Below are 24,709 nucleotides of genomic sequence, written 5' to 3' on the forward strand. Positions count from 1 at the left end.
CTGAAGAAACATTTCTGAGGTGTTAGGGACATCTATACTAGAGCTAAAAGAGAGAGCTAAGTTGTGAACGAACAATTGTTCACAATAGTAAAAACACTATCAAGTAATTCCATCATTGTATATGGTTACATAGTCTCAAAAACAGATTATTATCCACATTATGCAATTAAAACCATGATAAATTAGTGTGAAAATAAGCCCTTACATTGGTGTATTCTGCATATAGTTTAGGTTCAGATTCCTTAAACCCAGGATATGTGCACCTCAACAATAACAGGTGACACTGGAGAGCAACAACATCTGCTGTGTTAATTTCAGGCTGAAGGGGAGGCTTGCATAAGTGCATGTGTCTAGAGGCCGAGCAGTAGCTGAGGGGGTTTGTGTGTGTGGTAGAGGGGTTAAGAGGAACAGAAATTGAGGTTTAAGAGGTTTAATCCACAGCACTCAGGGTCAGCCAGAGTGTTACCTCAGTGCCCGGGGCCTTAGAGGGCCACAGGTCCAGTCTGCATGGGGGTACGCTGTTCCTGTTGCGAGGGCTAACAGGCAGGAAATGGTGAGGGGGCAGGGTGAGCCTGAGCGGGGCTCTCTCAAACAGCTGGGGAGGGAAACGGGAGGTTCAAAAGCTGTCAAAGCAGGATGAAAACACAACAGCCACTGGATAATCCAAATCAGTGGCTACTGACTCTTTGTTCAAATCAAATTTCAGGCAGGCCATCTCAAACACCGTCCAAGCAGCCGTGAGGGTCCATCTGTCTGGCTGTGATCTGTGAGCCCTGGGTGATGATGTGTGTGACTGAGCAGTATGTGATCTTTGGGCTCTCCCACAGCCATGGGCAGGGGGACATATGGCACCTGCTGCTTGAACATGTGGTAATGATGGTGAGCATATCTGCACAGTGCACGCACGCACGCACCTACACACGCATGCACGCACACACACACACACACACACACACACACACACACACACTGTGGTATGTGTGCGCGCAAAAGCCAGAGGCAGATTTAAATAGACTTAAATAATAAAAAGAGCACAGTTTTCCCACTCGTTGAACACCAGCCTACTGAAGATGTGATCAACATAATGCACAAGCAATGTTTTAGTTTACCTCCAGTTCGGCAGCAATTTTTTCTTCCTCCCCTTCCTCCTTGTCCCCAGAGGCCAGTGTGGGGGGTGTAGATGCAGGACGAGGGTTTTCGGACACGGTCCTCCTCAGCTTTACATGAGGCTTCTGGCCTTCAGTCTCTTCAGATTCAGACTTCTACAATCGCAAATACAAAAAGAAAATGTGTCCAACGCTTGTTATTAATAAGTAAACAATGATTTGATCTAACAAGAATATTCCTTAATTCTAAAAATCAACAGACTAGCTCCCATGAACTTCTCTCTGTAATCTGTTGATATGTAGATCTGAGGAAGATGTTGTTGCGCATTTGTTAAAATAATTTAAGTCCTGAATCCATCCTTGATATAATACAGTGTTCAAACTGTGTTTGCAAGTTTCTTTCCGTCTTACCTTTATACTTTTACCAGGAATGAGGGGCTCTCCGCTGCGGGTGGTAATGCCTGGAGAGGATGGGAAGCTACGTCTCGGTGGCGGTGGAGGAGGAGACTTGGAGGGTTTCTCTGTGCGATATCGAGGCACTGTCAGCTCATCTGGAAAAAGTAGTTAAACGGGCATCTTGAGAAAGGTGCAATACTTGTGTAATATGTTTACGGTGATTTTACAGTAGCATTTTTAGTCAAAATCATACTTTATTTCCAGTTTTTCATATCTTATTTCAGGGTAGGGCACATATGTTCTTGAGAAGATCTGATGACCTGCAGGCCTTGTAAAAATATTTTTTAAAATAATTGGATTCCTTTAACAAATGTGTGGTAGTTACCCTGAAAGACCCTTCACTCCTCAAAAGTTAACAAGGGGCAAGTTTTCTCTTGATGACGCATAGAAATGTTGCCAACTGAAACACTGAACTCTCTATCTTACCAGAGCCACGCCTGGATCCTCCCTCCTTCCCAGAAAGCTTGTGCTGGGGCTTGCTGGCACGGTGCTCTGGGGTTGCCGTCCCACTCTGAGGGGTCTGAGAGGACGTTGGGTTGGAGCTGGGCTTGATCTGCTTGGCAGCAAAGTCCAGGTCAGGAATAGCCTTCATTAACTCGGCCTGGGTCTCCTCCAGCAGCCGGTTGATGTCCTGAGCGCTGTACTGGGTCAGACTGGCCCGCTTCTCCTCCCAGTCCCGCTCTGCTGCCTGCGGAGTGGAGAGACGGAGCTAAACACTTTATAAACACACACCCACCATGGGGTTGTCTGACTGGTGCAACTATGTTATATGATTTGTAAAGCCGATTATGTACAGTGGGTGGTGGAAAAAGAGAGGAAAATGTGACAAACAGCAGAAATGATTCCTACCAGTCGGACCTCTACGGACAAAGCTTTATCTGCAGCAGCGCGGCGCTCCAGCTCCTCCAGGGCTTTTCCCTTGTGGGGGACAGGAGGATAATTGTCCTTGTGGGGGCCGGACGGGTTCCCGTGGCCTCGGCTGAGGCTAGTGTGGGGGCTCCAGTTGGACAGGCTGTTGCCACCCCCGAGGTCATTGATGGTGAGTGGTGGGCTGGTGGGAATGTCAAAGTCTGCGAACTTTCGCAAGTCATCATTGTGCTTTGATGAAGGACTGGAGAAGTCCTCCTGCTTTTTCCACACCCCCTCATTTGCTTGTCTGGCGAGACAGGGAGGATGAATTCATTAATGAACTGAAATGTAACACAAACTAAAGCATGAATAATCCATGACTGGAGGTGAAAACAATCCAAAAAAAAAAAAAAAAACTGAGGGGAGCAAACCTCCACCTCTAATGAATAATTCTTCACCTTGTTGTTTCCCACAAAGATGAAAGAAAAAACAAAATCAGATGAGCTCTTTTTATTGTTGAGGTGAATTGAAGCAGAAAGTGAGGTGCTTAGACAACAGAGAGGTCTAAAGCTAAAGGGCACAAGTCCACACTCATCAAAAAATGAATAAACCAGTTGGTCATATTAATAGTAACAGGTTGAATGCAGCAACACATTTTACACATATTATGATTTAAATTATTTCTAATTAGACTTTAGACTTTGATAGTTTCAGAACCTTGGATTAAAAACAATTAATGTTTAATGGCGGAAAGCTCTGGTCTGGATCAACAACAATATAATAATCAATTTTCCTTGGCCCAAGGTCTGTCTGTCCACTACATTTTATGGGAAGCCATAATCTTCTGCTGACACACAAACAAGGACGGGTGAAAACACCATCTCTCTGGCAGATGTACAAATGGAAATGCCTTCCTCAAATCTATTACAAATGGGCAAGTTTCCGTGTCAGCGATGGTAGCAGTGAAATATGTCTAAAATTAGCTATGTAAGAATTTATTGGATAAATGCTTCCACCGGATTATTTAAAACGTTTAAATTTCCAAGGACAGTTTCAGTATTCAGCACACAAAGGCTTTCTTCAGGAGGGATGAAAAGGTAAAGCAGGTGCTGATTAACTGTAGCTCTCAGATGGAGCATGTTCATACTTGCGCATGGTCGCGAGGGTGTCAGTTATACTCTTGCAGCGTTTTAACAGGGCGTCGAGTCTGTGTGGCTCTTCTTTCAGGAATTTGACGGCCTCCACTTCTACCCTGAGCACCACCCGCATCTTACTCTGCAGGCCTGGGAACTGATCTGCAGGAGAAAGCAGCTGAGTAACACAAGAAGCCGGCCCTGTTTCCCGCAAACAAATCAATTCTACTTGTCAAAGACGTTAAAAGCCTTTTAATGTAATCAAACAAAACATTTTTGGACTACTGTAAATGTTCAGGGAGTCCATTCAGACAATGCACAATCTGAGTAATCTGCGACTGATTAAATGTTTGACAGACTGCCTGTGGGTGACTAAAAGATAATCAGTGCCTTGGTGAGTAATTAGTGCATTATAAACTGTCAGCCAGATTACAAGACTGTGTGTTTTCTTGTTTTCTGCCTGTTCGCAGAAAGTGAAATGTGTGCCAGCATGACTCACTTTTCAGTTCTGTGAGTGTTTCTCCCAGCTTTCTCAGAACAGTGGCCTTCTCCTCCAGCTCCTGCACCGTCACGAGCTTGTGGTTGACAGATGATTCCTTCTGGATCTCCTCCACCGACTTCTCCAGGTCGCTGAGATGGAACAGACAGAAGGCTGAACACCAGGGATTCCTCCGCTACACTTAAATATTAATGAATATTTATCTCAGAATTATTCTACTTGAGTTTCGGTAAAAATTCTGCCAATAAACTGCCTCTCTATCAACTGGCAGCTAGATTAATATTTCTAGACAGCTGAACTGGAGGAGTACAGATTGGTATTTAAAAAGTTTCATGCAACAACTGAGGTAAAAGGTGGAACACAGACTCTATACAAATGTCATTTTGTTCAGCTCTAATGGTGAGTGTGTCTGGTCTGGTCAGACTTGATGTCAAATAAATCTGCCTCAGGTTGTGTAAGGAACCAAAGTTCTATGCATAATTAACCAAAATAAATTGGCCGTTAGCCAGGCTGAACAACAGACAATGATTAGCAGAGATCATATAACAGTTCAACCAATTAGTCTGTGATCTAAATGCAGCTCAGAGTGAGTTTCAGGAACTACTCACAGAGAGATCCAGGAATTATAGCTGCAGTGAACATTTCCACATGAGGCAGAAGCAAGTTATCTGATTATTAAATCTCAAGGTAGCTCTCTGCTCTGGGTTTGCAGTCACTTCAATTAGCTGCTGGACCATCTCATACTTCAGATCTTAATAAGCATCTTGCTCTGTGCTGGGTTTAATTACAGTTACAATTTCATCCGACCATTGCGTCACCCTGTAAGTCGTCTCATTATAAACCAGATATGAACTTTGTCATGTTTAAAGCAATTATTAAATACGTGATAAAATCTGATCTTAAACCATATAACTGTCAATTTATATAATGAATACCCAAAAATCACTCAGTGGTTTTGAAGACTAACACATTTTTCTTGCTTGTTTTGCTTATTATTGATTTAAAAACAAGATTGAATTAGGGGCTGTGGGATTTCAACAACCATGCACTCTTCTACTCCGCTTGTACTGTTACTGACTGGAGTTGCTGGATGATGAGCTCCTCCTCATTGAGGTACTTGAGTCTCTCCTCCTCCACCAGGAGGCGCTGTCTCTGCAGAGGATCCTCCTGCTTCCTCAGGGCGTCAGCAACGCGCACATTCAGCTCCGCTTCTGTCCGTTTCAGCAATGTTTTCACCGAATCCTGGTTCTCCATCTGCGCAGACGCACGCACGCACGCACACACACACACACACACACACACACACACACACACACATTACAGATAACATGTACTGCTCTTACTTCAGCAGGACACGTGGTTATATCCATGTTAGCCTCAGTGACCTCAGGAGAATAGCTTGCTGAAGTCATGAGATCTGCTATTGCTACCATCTTGGCATAAAAATGGGACTACGAGGGGGAGAACTTGTGGCTAAGCCCAATCCTTGAGACAGCAGACTGTGGCCTCTTGTTTCACCGCACAACCTTCACTGCTTTGTTATCCGAGAAGAATATTTTGCTCTATCATTGACTGCTTATGCGTTTCTCAGTCATTGCTTGTGAGGTAGCCTTCACACTGACTGCCTAGTTCTTGAAGGCACTGCTAAATGCAGCAAGTAGTTCACTCTATAGTGTGTGTGTGTGTGAATTAGCACGTGCACATAATATTTCCTTTAACACAGAAAGCTGGGAAGCCCTGAGGAGAGCGAAGGATGTCCATGACAGAAGCACTGAGCATGAACTCAGCTCAGCTCTCAGTGTTATGAATGGAATATTCTACAGAACTAGTGGATGTAATACAACTCCCTGAGATGAAAGCACCTGGTAAGCAAGAAAAATGAATAATTGATCAGCCTGATGTTCCGGGAAGCGAAGCAAACCAACAATATTTCTAACATTTTAAATTACCCAGTGTCCCCTATTACACTGCTGTCAGTGGTGGTGCAGATGCAGCAGACTAAAAGCAGGATTATATAGTAACATATTTTAAAAATTACTTATTATATCTAGAAAAATACATTTTAAGATTTTTATTTTATCTTGCAGTAGTGCCCTTCCTCTCTGCCAGTAACCTGCCCATCCTGCATCTTCCCTCTGTATAATTCATGTGCCACATGTAAAATTTAAGGTGCTGGCCATCGCTGTGGGCAACATGGGTTCAGGTGCAGAAGTTACAGTTGGGCAAACAGACGGGTAGACAGCAAACTGTCCTCTCTGGGTACAGCAGCAGTGGCTTGGCTGCTCTCCGTCTCACCTTGTGACTGCTGTCATGGTACAAATAAAAGCACTGCATGCCCATCATCTGTCACTGCCATTACTCCTGCTTTTTCTTTTCCCCTTTCAAGAGACTTGAATGCTCTCCTCTTCCTCTGAAAGCATTTTAGTCATCATCTCTTCCCCACTCCTACAGTAACCATGGCACCGCTTGCACCAGGGACAAATGGAATAAATGAAGACCTCATCTCGATATTTTTCTGAACCCTTCCTTGTGGCATTTAATCTGATTCTGCATCCATCGTCACGTCCTGTATCTCTGTAGAATACCACGCAATGTAAACTGAGCTTTTATCTTTCCATTTCATCATTAATCCTCAAAAGGTACAATGCCCTCAATGTGTCATGTAGTACAGCTATGTGAACCTGCAGGTGTTATTTACAGAGTGTACAGTATTGAAGTGAAGATCAAATAAACATCAAAGCCGCTGTTCCTTCATACATGCGTGTTGAAAAACTGGATAGTATACGTCCTACATCATAAAAATGACTGCATGTAGAAATATTGTACAGTAATTTAGGTGTTAGTTACAGCTTTGGGTCAATCTGTGGACCTCTGCACCAAAAGCAAACTACATATAAAGCCCATAATGTGGTCTTAACTTGTGTAGGTCATCTGTTTTACACAGACAGAGACCGAGGATGAGTTAACAGTGAGAAGAATCATTCTTATTCCTGCACATTTTTCAAACTAATAAAGATGATGCATTTTGAAGCATTGAAAATGAGAAACGGTGTCCTGGTAACTCTGGATAATCCACTGAACACTTTTCACAGAGACTACTTCTTTGGTAGGAAGGAGTTAATGACAACTGTTCGCAAGTCTGTGGATTATACAGAGTAATCAGGACATTGTTTCTGGAAAGACATGTTGCTTTGTACTTCTTTCAATGCTTTGAACACCGAGGCAGAAATCTAAGGAAAGCAGATTAGCTCAGAATTTGTCTCCTGCCTGCTGTTTGATGTTCTACACTTCCTTTAATATAGTGTTAAATCGCCAGCTGCAATCGAGCTGCAAATAGCAGCCAGTATTTTTATGCACCTGCAGACTGACTGTGTTCTCCAGTTGAAAATAACTATGGAAAAAGAATATGCAGGATGACTGTAGATACAGGGTGTTCATACTTCTATTATGGCCTGCTGCTCATATAATGGCATTTCACTTTGAATTGACATCTGCCTTTTTGATTGTATGAACCTGAGGAAAAACATGTTTTCTCTTCTACTGGCATAATGGATCATGGGATATGAGAGGATAATAATATGTAAATGGGGGAGATAATAGTATGCAACTGAGTATTTGGACAATTACACACTTTTTGTTATTCGGGTTCTAATTTGAGTGGGTTTATGTCAATATAGAAATAACATATCATATATATTATATCATATTTAATATTTTGTGTTAAATCCTTTGCAGTCAATGACTGCCTGAAGTCTTCGACCCATGGACTTCAGCAGGCGCTCTGTATCATCTTGCTTGTTGTGGGGTTTCAAGTCTGGTCTTCAGCAGCTGGACTGCAGAGATCAGGTTACTGACTCGGCCCGTCAAAGATATTCCACCTCTTCACCCTGAGAAGCACTTTGGTTGCTTTGGACCTGTGTTTAGGATTGCTGTTCTGCTGAATGATGAAATGTCATCCATTGAGTTTTGAAGCACGTGGCTGAATCAGAGCACACACAACGCTCCTGTGTACCTCTGTATTTATCCTGCTGCTTCCCTTCAGCCATAAGAGAACCACCACTATGTTTGACAGATGAGGTGGTGGGGTTGGGTCATGAGCTGTTCTTTTTTTTCCTCCATACTCTATTCTTTTCATCACTCTTGATAGAGATTGATTTTTGTTTCATCAGTTCAAAGAACTTTATTTCAGGACTCAACCCGTTTCTTTCTCTATGTTTTGCTAACTGCAACCTGGCTTTTGTGCTTTTGAGCCTTACCAGGGGTTTGCACCTTGTGACAGATCCTCAGAGATTATGATCGGGAAGTCGTTGACAAGGAAACCTGGAAAGCATTCTTGACTTGCTGCGCAATCATAATGCGGTTGTTGTTCACGAAGCAAATAATTTTCTGGTCATCCATAAGACTTGTGCTCTATGGTTGACCATTATTATTGTCTCCACTTGCATGGTCACCTCTTTATCCCTCATAGTAACAGACAACACTCAGCTACCCAAGGAACATTTAGTGGCCAAGTGTCCAATTACTTTTGAACCCTTGCAATTTGGGCACTTTCAACTGTGTGTGAGACAAAAGGGCTATATTTCACACACAGTTCTCTCTCTCGGAGCCTGAAGAACAAAATAATGCATAATACTTAAGCTGTGAACTGTAGATTTCCTTACATTTCAACTGTGGAAACAGGCGCCCACTAGTACTCTAGCTGCCAGGAAAGCGTTCAGATACACTCACCAAGGAATACAAAACAGCTGTCAGCATGACCTCCATGTTCACAAACATCAATTGCTGTTTGCACCAGCATTTATAAATGCTAGCTGGCAATTAAAAACTATATTAAAACAGGTTTAAAACATTGAATGGCAGGGAAAAGGAGACAATTTTGAACCAGAGAAATATTTCCAAACCTGGGCAAATAAAACTAAAACTATCTATATTATCTGATTCCACTAATGGTGAATAATCTTTTGTTTTGTTTTTTTTCTCTGAAAGAAACATTTAAATGTCAATGGATGGTATATACCTGTATCTTGCGCAGCTGGGTGAGCTGTTTGCGCAGGTCGGTGGCATTTTGCTGCAGGCCGTGCAGGTGGAGCTGCATCTGCAAGCGGCCGACGCTGTTCACCTGGTTTATGTTAGAAGGTGGTGGTGGCATCAGAGCTAGAGGTGCCGATGGTGTATGAGCTGCCAATCACAGAGCAGGACATGGGGGGTGGGGGTGGGGGGTGGGGGCGGGGAGGTTATTGCGAAACAAAGTGGTTAGTTTACTGGGCTTAGCTCCAGTGAGATTTGCAGTAACCCAGCTTGACACACAGTACAAACAGTAACACAAAGCATACAGGCTCAAAGAAATGTACACACACAGAAAATCTGGGCGCACACACTTGAACTAATATAGTGTGTGAATGCAACAAAAGCACCATATTCACAAAACTCTAATAGCCCACTGGGAGAAACGTGAGCTCATGCCATTAGTATCATATATAGAAGTGCAATTAGTCTATTCAATAGTCACACACGGGGGGATAACCATGCTCTTATCTTAACAGAAGGCTTTGTGAGTATGGCCATTGACTCCCCAGCTTTTCTCACTCACATATGCCTCTTCAACATACACACTCTCATATGCTCATAAAGTGCCTGGTCTGTGACAAAACAACCCCGAAAACCAAGCAGAGATTCAAACAGCAGAGACAGAGACAAGGACGAGGAAAGGTCCACTCTCCGTGAAACCAACCAGGAGGAAAACGTGAGGATAAGACACCGGCAGCTACCCAGAAACGCCACACACCCATACAGAGGGCCGATAGCCATGAGAGAGGTCTGATAGGAGAAATTAAAGGGAGGAAAGAGTAGGAGATGGCAACTACCTTTCTGCTTCAGCCGTCCAGCTGGAATATAGAAAGAGTGAGCCAGTTACCGAGAAATTAATGAGAGAGTGAGAGAGAGACAGCAAGGGAGAGGAAAAGCTTAAAAGTTCATATTTACAGAATGATGATCCTGGAGAGCATTTTTATTTACTAGAGCAGAGAAAATTACTCCGGTGATGGCTTGGTCTTTTGGCAGTGGAACGATTAGTGAGGAAGCTTCAAAGATAACTGTGTCCTTGCAGCGGCCCCATGAAGGTCTGGCCACAGAGAAGGTATGTTTGTGCCAAAAGTGCACCACAAAGTTATACCATAATGAACAGGGTAAAAAAAAAAGGAAAGAGGAAAACAGGATGTGAGGAATAAGAGAAAAGAAAAGAAGTTAAAGGGTTTCATTCAATATATTTTGATAATAGATGTTGAAATACGATTCCTGTCAGTATTTAAGAGTTCTAAACTGAAAAATATTTGTTTTGTAAGTTTAATATTTTATAAATACATAAGTAATAAATAATCTTTTTAACAATTTATTTTGAAAAAAAATACACTTAAACATAAAAGTCAATCTCCCTGCATATAGTAGAGTACAGCATCTCCCCCTGTTTTTTGTATTTGTGCTTAATAAAGCTAAAACCTTCTCCACACTGGACTAGTTAAGATTAAACTAATGCTGATTTTCTCATCTGGCTTGGCAGGATAATACTCAAGTGTCTTTCCCTGCACTGAATTGCACTGTTCTTTTGAAGGTTTGCAATTGCCTCCATCTTCAACCATTCTATAAAGTGGATTTGACCATGCCATCATTCTTGTTGTCTGTTTTTTCAAATGGCAAATTAATCATTTGGAATGAAACTCTTCAACTTAAACAGAGAAAGACACAGTGAAAGAGAAACAGATAAAAGAGAATGAGAGATGAATAAAGTAGAAATCTCAGTGAGAGTTTAAGGGTGCTTTCACACTCAACCCATTTGGTTTGGTTAAAACAAACTCTTGTGTGCATTTGCCTCCGGCTTTAATTTTGTTTGGGCTGGTGTGAAAGCTGTTCATCAAACTGTATTGTGTCTTTTGACAGTCCATTAAGTCCATTCAAAAGTACACGATAAAGAGAACCCACCAGAGCTGCAACTATTTATCAATTAATCAGTCAAGTGACAGAAAATTAGTCAGTGACTATTTTGATAAAGGAATAATAATTTTTCTGATTTTTCTGAGCAAAAAAAATGCCAAACATGTTTGTGTTCCAGCTTCTCCACTGTGAAGATCTGATGCTCTGTCATGCATGAATATATATTTACTTGTTTGAAAGGGACAGTGCTCATTAATCAACTAAAATTAGAATAATTTTGATGATATCATTGTATTTTTTGGGATTTGGTCTGCTGGTCAGACTCCGACAAAATATCTGAACACCTTGTGGCTTGGGGAAATTGTAACATCCATTTTTCCCAATTTTCTTACATTTCATCAAGAAAACGGTTTTAATTGATTAATTGAGAAAAACAGTTTAATCAATGATGAAAATGATTGTTCGTTACAGTCCCACAGTGATCCCTCCACTTATATTGCGGTACAAGTCAATTTCATTATTCATAACATGCAGTCAATATACAGTCTAATAATACTAGTAATGCCAATAGTCATTTATTCCTTTGTTTGTTTTCAGTGAAACCAGAAAACATGAATATACACAGAGTCGGTGTGATCAAGAACTGGATCAGAACTAAAAAGGAATCTTGTTTTTCCCTTTGTCTGGACCAAATGAACTGAACTACAGGTGTGAAAGGAACCTTAACCACCTCAACAACTCTCAACTAAATCAACAAGGTCATAGAGACAACAGCTTCCTGGCCTGATCACATGTTGTCCTCATTCCCATTGTGAAAGCACTGTCAGATTTAGTCTTAAACCAGGAGATCACCATTTCACATGCGTAGTTCACTATCCTTTGTAAATTCCAGTTCATTGTTATCAGGAAAAAGAAACTGTAAAAGAAACTCTAGACAGCGCAGGGGTTACCACGGCAGCGGCACTGTTAGTAACAAGTAGACTAGTGAGTAACGATACGGTACACAGGTCACCATTACGCTGCTGTACTCACTTCCAGTGGCGGAGCCGTCACTGTTGGTTTCGGTCTTCTCGCTGGAAGAGAAAGGTAATGGCCGTGAGAACTCCGTCCCTTGGTCTGGAGGGCAGCCCGCCATCATGCAGAGACGCAGCAGGCCGCATCTGAGGATCAACGGCCACAGGGCAAGGCAATTACAGTGCTAACGCTAACAGCACTACTACTGGACACTATCAGACTGATTACATTAACAAGTTATTGTCTTGTTAGTGAGCCCCTATTGTTTCCATGAGGGTGAAGTGCCATGATAACAATGTTCAGTGTTCAATGTAAATGAACTCAAAATCTAAACCCATCTTACACGTCTGTCTGTATCAGTGCATAAATCAATAGTACTGTGTCTTAGAGCTAATGTTTAGTGCTCTGTACTTGTGCTGTGCTCACACAAAGTAATGCACCACTTCACTTCTATGGAACTGATAATGGCTGTGATAATAGCCTGCTGCTGCTCCTGTCAATAATGCTGCTTATGTGTCTGAGCTGAAGCTGTATCTGTGAGTTTTAGTGGGTTAATGGGGGATAATGGAGAGTCTTACGTGCTGTCACTGTCTGGTGCTCTGGTCAGCACACTCTGGACCAGGCCAGTCAGGCTGGCTATCTGCTTCTCCATGGCCTCCATACGCTCCAGGCGATGATCCCTAGGAAAGTAAAAGCTACAATTGTGTAACAAAACACTTAAAGCACTCATGAATAGGTAATTGAAAAAATTTGGATTAGATGCAATTGGGTACATAATAGCTTTTGCATTTTGCAATGCGTTAGTTTAAGCAGCTAAGCTTTTTAAAGCACCTTAAAACCTCAGAATAAAGTATCTTCTTCAAAAACTACTAAATAAGCACCAATCAAAGTTGAAGTTGGAAAAAATATTATCAGATATAAAGCAATAGTAAAACTCAGTTCATTTTCTTTACGTGATTTGATATGGTTTGATATACAGTGACAGTCACAGCTCATTTATAGCCAGCAAGAAGAACACAGACAAAACACAAATACAGAACTATCAGTAATGTTTTCAGTTTTAGAAGACAGTATAGTGTTCATGTAGAACTCTGTTGGTCAGAGGCTGATTTAGAAAAAAAAGGATTTTCAGGACCTTCGTCAAACAGCACAACATACCTTAATGAAACTCAGCACACAGACTGGTACTGACCTGCTAGTGTCAGAGTCTTGTCCAGACAATGAAGAACCAAAACCAGGTGTGGCCCTGCCGCCCTCCCCAGGCCCGGCTGTCAGACAAAGGGGCTCTGAACCGGAGCTGGGCCTCGACTTTGGGCTCTCCACAAACACGGAGGACGAGTCCTTGCGAAACGTCTGCCTGACGGGTGAGGCTCTGCTGGGTGAGCTAGAATATGAGTCCCTGTCCCTCAGCTGCATGTCAGGAATTTTCTGTGGGGATGAGGGCGGCATGCGAAAACCCATGCCCAGAGTGGCTGAGGAATATGTGTCAGAGTAGAGTGAGCCTCCAGGCTTGTAGAGGGAGTCCTCCAGATCGCCCTGAAGAGCAGCGGCCGAGTAGGTGCTGAGGGATCGCACAGAGCCACGGCGGTACAGGCCACTGGAAACAGGGAAGCTAAAGGGGTCCCCAATGGCAGCTAAAGACTGGGTGGAAGCAATGCTGAGGCGGCCCTCGTGCATCAAGCTGTAGGGATCTGCATACAGCCCCTCGTTCTTCATTAATGCCATATTTTTCGCAGACACTTCTTCATCAGGCTTGACATCACGGCGCTCTAGGATGGCGCTGGGTGAAGGAGACAGGCCTGCATTGGCAGCGTGGCTGGCTGGGGGATGGTGGGGGTGTCGGGGCTGTTCATGCTGGGGATGGGACCCGGAGAAGGAGGGAGGGCGGCCCCCGCTGTAGGAGAGGCGTGAACGGGAGGGAGAGCCAGAAGACCCTGAGGCCGTAGAGGAGGGGAGGGTGTTGAGGCGGCGAGTTGGAGAGGAGTCGCGAGAGGAGTACACTATCTCCCTCTGAAATGAACAAGAAGGGCTGGAAGTTACCATGGAGATTTGTACATGACAGTGCTGTGTTTGCAACGTGTCAGGACAGGCTATCACAATCTGCAGATGCCAATGGAAGATGATAAAGTTCTCAAAAGAGCAATTTATTGCAGAATTTAGTGTATAAAAATGTTAGAGTTTTAAAATGAAAGATAATGGACTGTATGGGCCAAAATGGAAACATTTCAAGAGGTCAATATCCAATATCCATTTATTCTTTCCAGTGGTGATAGGATACAAGAGTCAAAGGTACCCAGGCGAATATATTTATATGCACCATTTTCAACTTAGCTTTTATTTTTCTCTACCTGCCTTCTTTTGTAAAGCATCATAACGTCATTAAACACGTCCAGATGCTCTTGTCAACCCTCCTCTGCCTCGCTTTTCCTCCTGTGGATTTACGCCTGCTGCGGTTTAGCTTATTTCTGGAGCTTTCAAAAAGCCAAACACTGTTTTCCCTTGTCACATAACTACTTTTGTTACTTAACTCATCCCTGTTTTTCTTTTTTTTCTGTTTGTTTCTCAGCATTCAAACTAACCTTGTCATGCGGCACTATGTAATACACAGAAAATATTGGAGCGCGACAAAAGAATTTGTTCTGCTGAGCCTTTATGCCCAGGGACAAATTCATAAACATATATTCACGGCTATATGAGATGGTGTAGTTTGCACAAACTGTATGGACACAGTGTAAGCAAGCAGCAAAATATATAAAACACAGATCGAACCCCCCCCCCCCCCCCCCCCCCACACACACACAACATGCACAGGACTACATGAATGGCAAGATGCTTGTTAAGATGCAGCCTGCGTTTAGTCTCGAACAGTTATAAAGAAGATATATCTCCTTGTACTGTGGATCTCACATTTACTGTGAAAGATGATGGGTAACTTTGATGATTCTCTGTGTTGCTCAATAAAAGTGTCACTTAAAATCGTGCCTGTAGGATTTCCTGGTATCAAACTCAGTTTGACGCCGTATTAAAAAAGATGTGCTTCTGCAGTTTAAGGGTGTCGGTCAGCTCTCTCTTTACTTTTGCCTTTGTACAGACAGGCACAAAACATGCATGTGAGTGTGCACAAACACACACATACACACAAAACATACAGCACAGTACATGCACACCACAATATAGACAGGCATAATTGTCGTTTTTCACTCCCTGTTTGCATCGTTAATAGCAGTATTGTGTGAATAATACAGATGGTAAGCAGGGTTTTGTATAAAATAATTAAAAAAAAAAAATAAAGGTTTCCCTCAGGCTTCCTTGATCTTCACTGAAGCAGAAATAGCTTCGGTTGTTAAAATATGCTCATTTCACAGAGGAACATTGTTCTCTGGTGTCTGCACAGCAACAGATGGCCTACTTGAAGATAAGAAAATCCATTTCCAGGAGGAATACCTGTTAAATTACTAGCCCACATGCACTGCAACAGCCTGTCAAAGTTACCATTGAAATACAAAAAAACACTATTACCTTGCCAAAGAAGCACACTGCTCCTCTTTTTGTAGAGGTACATTATTATAGCAGTTCTCACTGACGACTCAGTTGTCAAACATCAGACTTGCAGGAGATCAGACATCATTTTTTGCTCTAAAATACCCCGGATTGGCCTCTTCACCTCCCCACTCCCCCCAGCTCCTTTCTCCTCACCCTCAGGTCTCCATTAGCAAGGTGTGCAGCAGCAGGGTAAGAAGCATAGATGGGCTCTTTGCGGTAAATCTTGATGATGCTGCGGTCCTGGATGTCCCGCACATCCTCCAGCTCGTAGAAGACGTTACGTGCCTCATCCTTGATCAAGATGGCTGTGTTGGGTGACTTCAGCATACCCGCTGTCAACTTCTGAGGGAACATGTGGACGATGAGGGCGTGCAGCGTGTCCAGGCTGCTCAGCTCGTGGGTGATGTGCACCCGGCGTGTCTCATCCCCGTACTGCAGGAACAGCACGCCTAAATGAGGGCAATAGAGAAGAGATGGCTGAGCCAGAAGGTAATGGCTTTAGTGGATAGAGAAAACAACTAGAAAAGTAATTCTGTCTAATCTTGTGGAGTGTTTTGCCATTTTCAAGCTACAGTGTTGTTAATTATGATCCAAATGTTCTGCCTCTTGGTATACGAGTTCTAGATTAATGATTTTTACTATAAGATCTCAGCATGAACAATCAGTGACAGTGTAAACATCATTTCTCTCTTTTTGAATGTGGGAACAGGCCTGTGGGAGCTGTCTGAGAGAATTCACAACTAGAGTGCGAAGATTTATCTTCAAGTTAGGTTGAACTTTTAGTACTACTTTTTCAAGTAAAACTTACTTCCTACCAATAATTAAATAGAAATAGGGAATATTAGACTACCCCAAAACAGCCACACTTCACAGAAAACTTTGCTGCAACCCCTTGATTTTGTAGGAAAAGACGAGTCTGACGCCTGACTAACCTGAATATTCATCTTCATACACCGTGGGACAAACAAAAAGAACAAACAAAGCAAAGAAAGACCAGTGATTAAAAATCAAGCAAAATTAAGTGAGATACTGCAGACGAATCAGGGAGAGAAGAAAACAAAGACAGTGGTTAGTATAGAGACATGGAGTGGAAAGATTGACAGCGCTGCTGTTCTGTTCATCAGTCACTGCCACTTTAGTTTTACAGCCACTTTTTTTTTTTCTCAGCGTGGCTGATATAACACCACACCTTGGTCTTTATGAGTTTGAACCAGCCTCACACTAATCCTCTCTACACTCCCAAAGTCCTTTTGTAGTAAACCTGTTCTTGACTCTGTAGTATACTCATGCAGTTGCATATAAACATATCCTCAGTACAGGTGTGCAGTGTTACAGTCAAATAAACAGTCACTAAATTACCTGAGCAAAATATTATGATTTAATAATTCCGTACTAAATTTTGTAAAATATACTACCTGCACAGAATTAATGAAAAAACATTTGCTCATGCATTCTGGCTGAATAAATTGCAAATATATTGTCTATAGTGAGAAGATGAATTTTTCTAAGTGTAAAGTCATGAGTTACTGCTCTCGAGTTCTCTGCAACAGAGCAATTAGACTAAAATAAAACTGTAACAGTGAATGAAGTGAGAGGATAACAATCCTACCCTTTCTGTGTAAGCACACAGAAAGGGAAGGGTTCACATCACCAGCTATATTAAGTAAACAGACAGCCGCAAATTCTCCTCATGTCCAACCAGCGTGTTGTGACAGAACCTGCCAGAGGTGCTTCAAATGTTAACCTGGAGATCGTAGCTTATTCTGGCTGGCAGAGCGGGACAGCGGCAGGCTCTGGCGGAAGCGGTTCATCCGGTTGAACCCCAGGGGGATGTCAGCTTCTGACATGGTCTCCAAGGATTCAGCAGAGGCAAAGGAGAGCTTGGCGGCCTGGTCGGCAAGCCCAGACTGGGTAGACTGGGAATGCCGTGGACTGCGGCTCTGCAGGGGGAGAAGACACATGGAGAAACAAAATCATCTACTGAGAGGTTAAATCGAGGCGGAAAGAATGGATTGGACGTGGCCAATGGAGTAACACCAACCGGAAAAGAGACAGTGAACACACAATGAGACTCCACACAATGAACCACATAACAAGATTAACGAGACCTTGACAATGGTTTAGCTACTAGTCATTCATTGAGAATTACCAGCGTCACAGTATCTGACATCAGTTGAATGCTGCAGCAGAAAAACACAATAAAGTTGTACTCAAATGGCCCAGCACTCCAGGGCATCAGCCTCCATGAATCACCTACAGTGGGTGAGGAGTAAAATTAAGCCGGAAACTGTGCTCCAGCTTAGCATAAGTTATGTCATGTTTACTCAACTCTGCACACCTCCCACATGCCCTCATCCAAACTCTTGTCCCTGTGCAGCTACAAACTTTAAATGAATGCTTGTGGGATGGGAGGAGAAGCTCATGCAAATCCCGGGCTGTCACTGTGGGTTTATCCTGCTAGCCTATGCCCAGGCGTCTCTCAATGAAAGACTGTTAGTGCAGCTGGGGCTGAGCTCACTGAACTGGCTCCCTGATCCCCCACTGCTGTAGCGTCTCCTCCAGCTCAGAGGCTGCTGTAATGAGCTCCCAGAATGCTATCTTCTGATTGTTTGGATGGCAGAGGCAGACATATCCTTAGCCACAGTACAGTAGCGTTGCCTGTCTCCTCCTCCTTGCACCGTGAACAGTTTTTCCTCTTTTCAAGGATTTCTTCCTCTCCCTTCGTCTGCCTGAGTCAAACTGCAGCATGGCTCTACTGTGGGTTTCATTAATGTGGTATTTAATTAATGTGAGACTCTGACAGAAGCTACACAGAGGGCCATCTCTGCGCTCACAGCGGAGAGCTATTTGAATTCATTCATACACACACACACACACACACACACACAGCAATAAACAGAACACATTTGTACATCCATTTGTGATTTTGTTAGCTGGGCAATAAGCCAGGAGGCCATGCTGCACGGTAAACTGGGGCTGCAACTAGAATCACTTTAATCACAGATAGTTTTTCAATTAATTAATCATTTAATCCATAAAATGACAATAAACAAGCAAACAAATTTCCATCAAAATATCTGAGAAACCAAGTAGGAATCCTTAAATTGTTCATGTCTGACCAACAGTTCAAAACTCAACGGTATTCAGTTTAAAAATATGTAAATCAAAGAAACGTAGCAGATCATCAAACTCAAACTGGAAAATGCTTTACATTTTTAGCTATGCTAGCAGCATGGCTGTATGGATGGTAATGTAATTACTTGGACAGCTGTGAAATTTTGTATAGACACTCATCTTTCAATTTGTTTAATATTGTGGTTTATGAGCAAAAGTACTGAAAAAAAATCAAAATACATTCCCATTAGCCTCTTCTGTATTTTGTGTTCAGTGATAACTTGGTGCTAAAAACAAGCAACAAGACAGTGAACATGGTAAACATTACAACTACTTAACATGAAAATGTTAGCATTTAGCTCAAAGCACCGCTATGCCTAAATACAGCCTCACAGAGCTGCTTGCATGGCTGTAGACTCTTTAGCTTGCTGCTAGATAGATGTGTTAGTCAATTAATCATGTAACTCATCTATCAATGAGATAAATGATTGTTGCTGATTAAACATTGGTAAATCAATTAAATAATTCATTGTTGCAGCAGTACAGTACAGTACATTAACTACACTACAGTACATGGGACTATCATTGAGAATTTGCTCTTTAAATCATGTGTTTATGAGGCTAGTTACAAACCCCCATCAGGTCTGAGAACTGGAAAAATCCTTTTTGTAGTGTATTCTCCCTCTGTCACTATCATACATAATTCAGTCACACACACCCACACACAGAATGATAGTGGTGGTGTCCAGTGATAGTGGTGGCAGACAGTGTCTGAGCACGCAGAGGGATGGTGATTCTGACAGATAACACCCACCATGTTTTCTAATAGGGTCATTTATCTAAACTGTGACCACACTGAACAACAATAACACAGTCAACAGCTCTGCAGAGGAGCAGCACATACTGTGTCATATTCTGGTGAACTACAGTGAGATATGAAAGACATGAGAGGCAAATTCAAAGTGAACATGGTATAACAGACATATTTGGTAGGGTTGGTGTTCAGTACCATTTCATCTGATCTCTTTGAATTCCTTAGATTTTGTTATGTATTCACCAATTTCAGGTAGGGAATGTTATAAATGCAGTAACTTCATATGAAGCTACCATCAACGGTTGTTAGCTTAGCACTAAGACTGGAAACAGCTTGCCTGGCTCTGTCCAAAGGTAACGACCACACAATTTCTTGGCTCTGAGCAGTTGCCAGGCAACCAGCAGAGAATACAGGAAGTTACTGGTCCCCATTAAGAAATAGTCCAACACATAACCCACCATTAAACAGTGAATTGTTGTTTTTTTCACTTTTGCTTTTGTAAGGATTTAATGCTGATGCAATATATAAAGTGTAAATTAGTGAGCTTCAGAGGGGCTAGCAGGTGATTTTTGTTAGCATTAGATGGAGCCAGCTTTTTTGCTAAGCTAAGCTAAGCTAAGCTAACTGGTTATAGCTTCATATTTCAACATAAGAATGGTATCAATCTTCACAGCTAAGTCTCAGCCAAAAAGAAATGAGTGTATCTCCCAAAATGTCAAACTAACCTTTAACCTAAATCTCAGACCTAAACTCAAAATTTACTGTATAATTAGTAGAATTTCTCAATGCTAATAAAAAGGCAAGTGAAAAAAGTTTTGATATGACATTTTGTTAGAATCTGAGCTGAACAAATCCTGGTATTTATCCAACTTGGAACAGGAACTGTATTGGAACCAGCTGTCTGAGCTCAACCCAATTACTCAGTAAGGGTAACAGACAAATTCATTTGGCATAGCAATGCAATAACAGCTTTCAGTTTGAATGGGAATGGCCACCATGTCTAAAACATCAAAGACAATTTTTCCTGAGAATATCTGTTCATTTTTTTCCCCCCTGCACAGCTGAGAAAAGAAGAAAAACACTGAGCAACTCCACGTTTCAAAATCTTGAGTCATTCTACTGCTGCATGTGACAATTTTATCTCAAGGCTAAATAACCTAGTTGGAGCTTTCTATGAAAAGGAAAAGGGAATTGAGAATACGGTGCCGCTGCAGCTGCATGACTGAGCTCACTTCTCACAATGTCTCACATTTAAAATTTCTGAAGCAGCTGAAAAAGGAAAAAAAAACCTGAGTAGGGAAAGTGACAGAGTAATGCTCTACTCTCTCAACAGCTACCATGATGACATCCAAATATATGAATGTGGGTAATCTTACCACAGCTGCTGTTATATATGCTCTTAATCAGCTTGCCTTGTTACAACAGGCCTGTTACAACACTGACTTCCATATTGGTGGTTTATGTGATATGAAAACTGAAAAAAATCTCTCTGCAGTAATTTTGCATTGTAAATGTTATATGTGAATACACCATCTGGTCATGCATCTGGTCCTGCTAGACATGCCAATGTTATACATGATGGTGTCCACAGACTCCTTTGAGAGAAACTGGTTCTACCTCCTTCTTGTTTTCCTCTACAATCCTCCCTCTTACACCTCCCTCCCTCCACCTCAACCTTTTCTTTTAGAGTAATCTAGACTTTTTCAACAGCACTCAATTACTGTCGAAAACTCTACAGTGTTATAAGGGCATGGCGCAAGTGAGGAACAAGGAGGGAACAGGGTGATCTTACACGCAACATAAGCGAATCGAGTGGAAAGCGGTACACGGCAGCCTGACAACAGACCTTAGGCTACAAACTGCATTAAACTCAACGCAGCCTCCCACCATGTCTTTTTTTGTTTCGTGTTTTTTTACACACAAGCATGAGTGCATTCACACACACACACACACACACACACACACACACACACACACACACACACACACACACACACACACACACACACACACACACACACACACAGTGTTTTAAGGTCAAGATAATGGGAGATTTTTGTATGTTTTAATTTTTTTATGTCTAGGAGAGGACAGTTCATCAAACTCCATCTGACACTTCACTGTTGCATTACTTAATGTGAAGACCTCTTAACCTTGTACAACTGCATGTGCTTTCAGTTTCACTTCAATATAAGCTGACCTTAAAAAATTGATTTGCTCTTCTTCTCCTTCTTCTACAGAATATTTTGATGAAAAATGCAAAAGAAGTAACAGGAGAACCAGTTTTAAACATGCTGTAGAGAAACAGAATGGGTGCTTCCTGGCCAATTAAATGGCCAGATTAAATTTATCTGAGAAATTTCTGCCAGATTGCTTGTTTTACAGTTTGAAGGAGGGGTCACGACACCTGATTAATTGCCTTAACGACCAATGAGCTGGCTGTCAGATGATTGGATGGATTTCTGGCATTACATTTTGGTCAGCTGTCTCGCAGTTTGAACAGTTCTGCAGTTCGATTTCCCTCACGACTCATGTCACAAGATCCATCCAAGATCCATTACAGGCTGCACTGAACTTGATTTATATTATTTTACGTGTTGTGGCTAAAATTGTAGCCATGATATATAAACAGCATCAAACATATCTGCATCTTCCAGCCTTCCAGTCTTACTTTCAGTTTGTAGTAGAATTGCACCAAATAATGCTGCCTTTCTCCCCTTTTGTCAGCATTGTTGAGGATGTGGTTGTCATGTCAGAATCAACTTTATTAGAACTGTCAAAACACTAGCCAGTCTGTTACTATCTAGGCTGGGGTTTAGTAATTGGTACTAAAAAAGTCCAGAGGTCAGCTCATGACATGATAGTTGCTGCGAGGCTCTTCTTTCTAACTGTCTCCCCGAGTGCATTATTCTGCTGGACTTGACTAAGACATCAGCAACAGACACGTCAAGCATAGCTTGATGTGTGAGAAATGACAGTGAAGTCTTTGGCTCCAGGGTATCAAATGGCGACAGGTGTTAAATAGTTAAAATTGCAAACCTCACACCTTACCTGCATCTTTTCCAATCTTTTTCCTAGAGCTTTTCATTTCTCCTCCTAATTATATCTTTCTCTTCCTCAACAGCTTGCGTCTGTCTTTGCCTCCAGTTGTCTGTCTTCCTGTCCTCACTTTTTATCCCTCGTCACTCATTTGTCCTCTCCCACCACTCCCAAAGCTCGCTTCTGATTCTTGCTGAGCTGCTTTATGTCAACATATCTGCCTCTTTCTCTGTCTGGAGCGGCAGAGGCCAGAGCTGCATCAAGGTGTCTGCATTTGAGTATTTTGAGACATTTTCTCTCTCTATCCCTATCCTGGCTCTTTTTCCCCGCACACAAAAAAAGTCTACAGCTCTCATTTTCACAAAATGGAGAGAGAAAACAGCTACCTGAATCAATCCATCTCACATCTGTTTGTCTCTGCTCGCTCTTCGCCCACTATCATTATTTCTCGGTCTTTTTCAACTCTCAGGCCAATCTTCAGCCTGGACATGCAATTCCTGAGTCCTGTCTCTTTATCATACCAGGAGTTATCAATGCATGGAACAAATTGCTTTGCCAAATTGCTGCGAATTGCATTGTCAAGACGAAGTTTGCTCAGAAGGAGTGGGAGCAAAATGGTGTCCTCTTTGGGAATGGAGATGATGGCTGGAATTGTTGCCATGTTTCTCTTCTGATAGATAGTAAAGTCTATAAAACAGTAGCCTCATACATGTTGACAAGCTACATGTTCCAGACAATTTCCTTTAAGGTTTACAAACTGTCTGAATTTAATACATTACTGTCTGATAAGATGTGAATATTTTTTTCAGAGGTGTAAAACGAGTGTAGTGCAGTCCTCATGGTAGTCCTGTTCGGTGTTTATTTTCAGGAGGCAGGGGAATCCAGCGAGAGAGTTGAGCTTAGATTAGAGGTGGTGGGATGAGGGAGTAGGATGGGGCTTTCAGAAGCTTTACTGCGAAATGAAGAAAACTGAGCAGGATGAGGTGTCAACAACAGTGTGTGTGTTGAAAGCAAATGACTTTAGATCTGGAGCCACATGGAGCATTTTGGTTCTTTCACTCGACGTTTTATTACCACTGCAGCACCTTGTGGTGCCAATAAATAAATTGTAAGTCTTGCTGTGTGGTGATAAAGCTACCATACTTGATGTATTCTTTTGGCCGCTGCAAAGCAACAACAAGTGATTAACTGCAATTTACTCCACTAGGAAGAGCAAGGAACCAAATCATCAATAAAACATTATATTCTTTTAGAGCTGCAACAATTAGTAGATTAATCGATTATCAGAAAGTGAATCAACTATTTCGATAAGCGATTAACTGTTTCAGTGAATTTCAAAGCGATTTATAATCATCATTCTCTGTTTTGAGCCTCTAAAGCGAGAATATTTTCTCTCTATTTCTCTGTTTTATATCCTTGTAAACTGAGTGGCTGTGAGTTTTGGACTGTGTCAGACAAAATAAGACATTTGATTGCGTCCGCCTGCCTCTGAGAAATTACAATGAGCACTTTGACACTTTTTTGGACAAAATGATTAAAATAATCTGTAGATTAAACAATAATCATCAGTTACAGCTCTACTATTTTTAAACTCAGCACTTCAAGTTTTTCAGTCTTGCTGGAAACATATTTTAATAGGTTTGATTCCTTTATTTAAAAAAAACTTTGACGGTTTGACAATCATTCTTCATATTCATGCCTACGTACTCATACTCACACTCACCTACATACTCATACTTGCAAGGTTTTGCAACCCTCCTGCAGAGTTTAAAATCGTTTGGTTGTGTAATAGATTCATGTGACGGACGGGGCTCTAAATTCCATTTCATATCACTCTTGTTTGAGGTTAAAGTACTTGTGGGAGTGAGGGATAAATTGCTTAGCCTTCCCCTTGGGTCAGGGCATACAGCTATTGATATTCAGTAACATTTCCACCCTGTCCAAATGATACTGTGAACAGGGATTCAGGGAAGACTACACCACAGATAAGCCCTGCGATCTTCCCTCTCACACACACACACACACACACACACACACACACACACACACACACACACACACACACACACATCAATATATTCTGTAACTTATTTAACCTCCCTTCCTGTCTCTGAGCTGTAGTGCCACAACAGAGTGATGCCCACTACAATGCATGGTCAGTTTACAAATAGGCTAAACTCTTTGAATTCCACATAAGTTATGTACACTTTCAATA

General features: G+C 42.0%; 1 protein-coding gene across 10 annotated transcripts in view; it reads right to left on the minus strand.

Moving 5' to 3' along the window:
- Positions 1-24,709, minus strand: part of LOC130185881 (SRC kinase signaling inhibitor 1-like) — a 104,982-nt gene that overhangs the window by 15,210 nt on the left and 65,063 nt on the right. For 4 of the 10 annotated variants that reach the window (XM_056402616.1, XM_056402619.1, XM_056402615.1 and 1 more), the window contains 15 exons: positions 17,272-17,467; positions 15,681-15,976; positions 13,177-13,994; positions 12,563-12,664; positions 12,003-12,130; positions 9,908-9,928; positions 9,061-9,221; positions 5,122-5,297; positions 4,044-4,174; positions 3,559-3,706; positions 2,412-2,718; positions 1,989-2,250; positions 1,518-1,657; positions 1,110-1,262; positions 467-595 (listed from right to left, as the gene is read on the minus strand). In XM_056402616.1, the coding sequence (XP_056258591.1) occupies positions 467-595; positions 1,110-1,262; positions 1,518-1,657; positions 1,989-2,250; positions 2,412-2,718; positions 3,559-3,706; positions 4,044-4,174; positions 5,122-5,297; positions 9,061-9,221; positions 9,908-9,928; positions 12,003-12,130; positions 12,563-12,664; positions 13,177-13,994; positions 15,681-15,976; positions 17,272-17,467 (3,168 nt within the window). Of the gene's footprint in view, positions 1-466; positions 596-1,109; positions 1,263-1,517; positions 1,658-1,988; positions 2,251-2,411; positions 2,719-3,558; positions 3,707-4,043; positions 4,175-5,121; positions 5,298-9,060; positions 9,222-9,907; positions 9,929-12,002; positions 12,131-12,562; positions 12,665-13,176; positions 13,995-15,680; positions 15,977-16,459; positions 17,248-17,271; positions 17,468-24,709 lie in introns of those variants that run through there. The other 6 variants (XM_056402622.1, XM_056402625.1, XM_056402620.1 and 3 more) reach the window with 5 other exon arrangements.

This window comes from Seriola aureovittata, chromosome 17 (genome assembly GCF_021018895.1).
Source record: "Seriola aureovittata isolate HTS-2021-v1 ecotype China chromosome 17, ASM2101889v1, whole genome shotgun sequence".
Classification (NCBI taxonomy): domain Eukaryota; kingdom Metazoa; phylum Chordata; class Actinopteri; order Carangiformes; family Carangidae; genus Seriola; species Seriola aureovittata.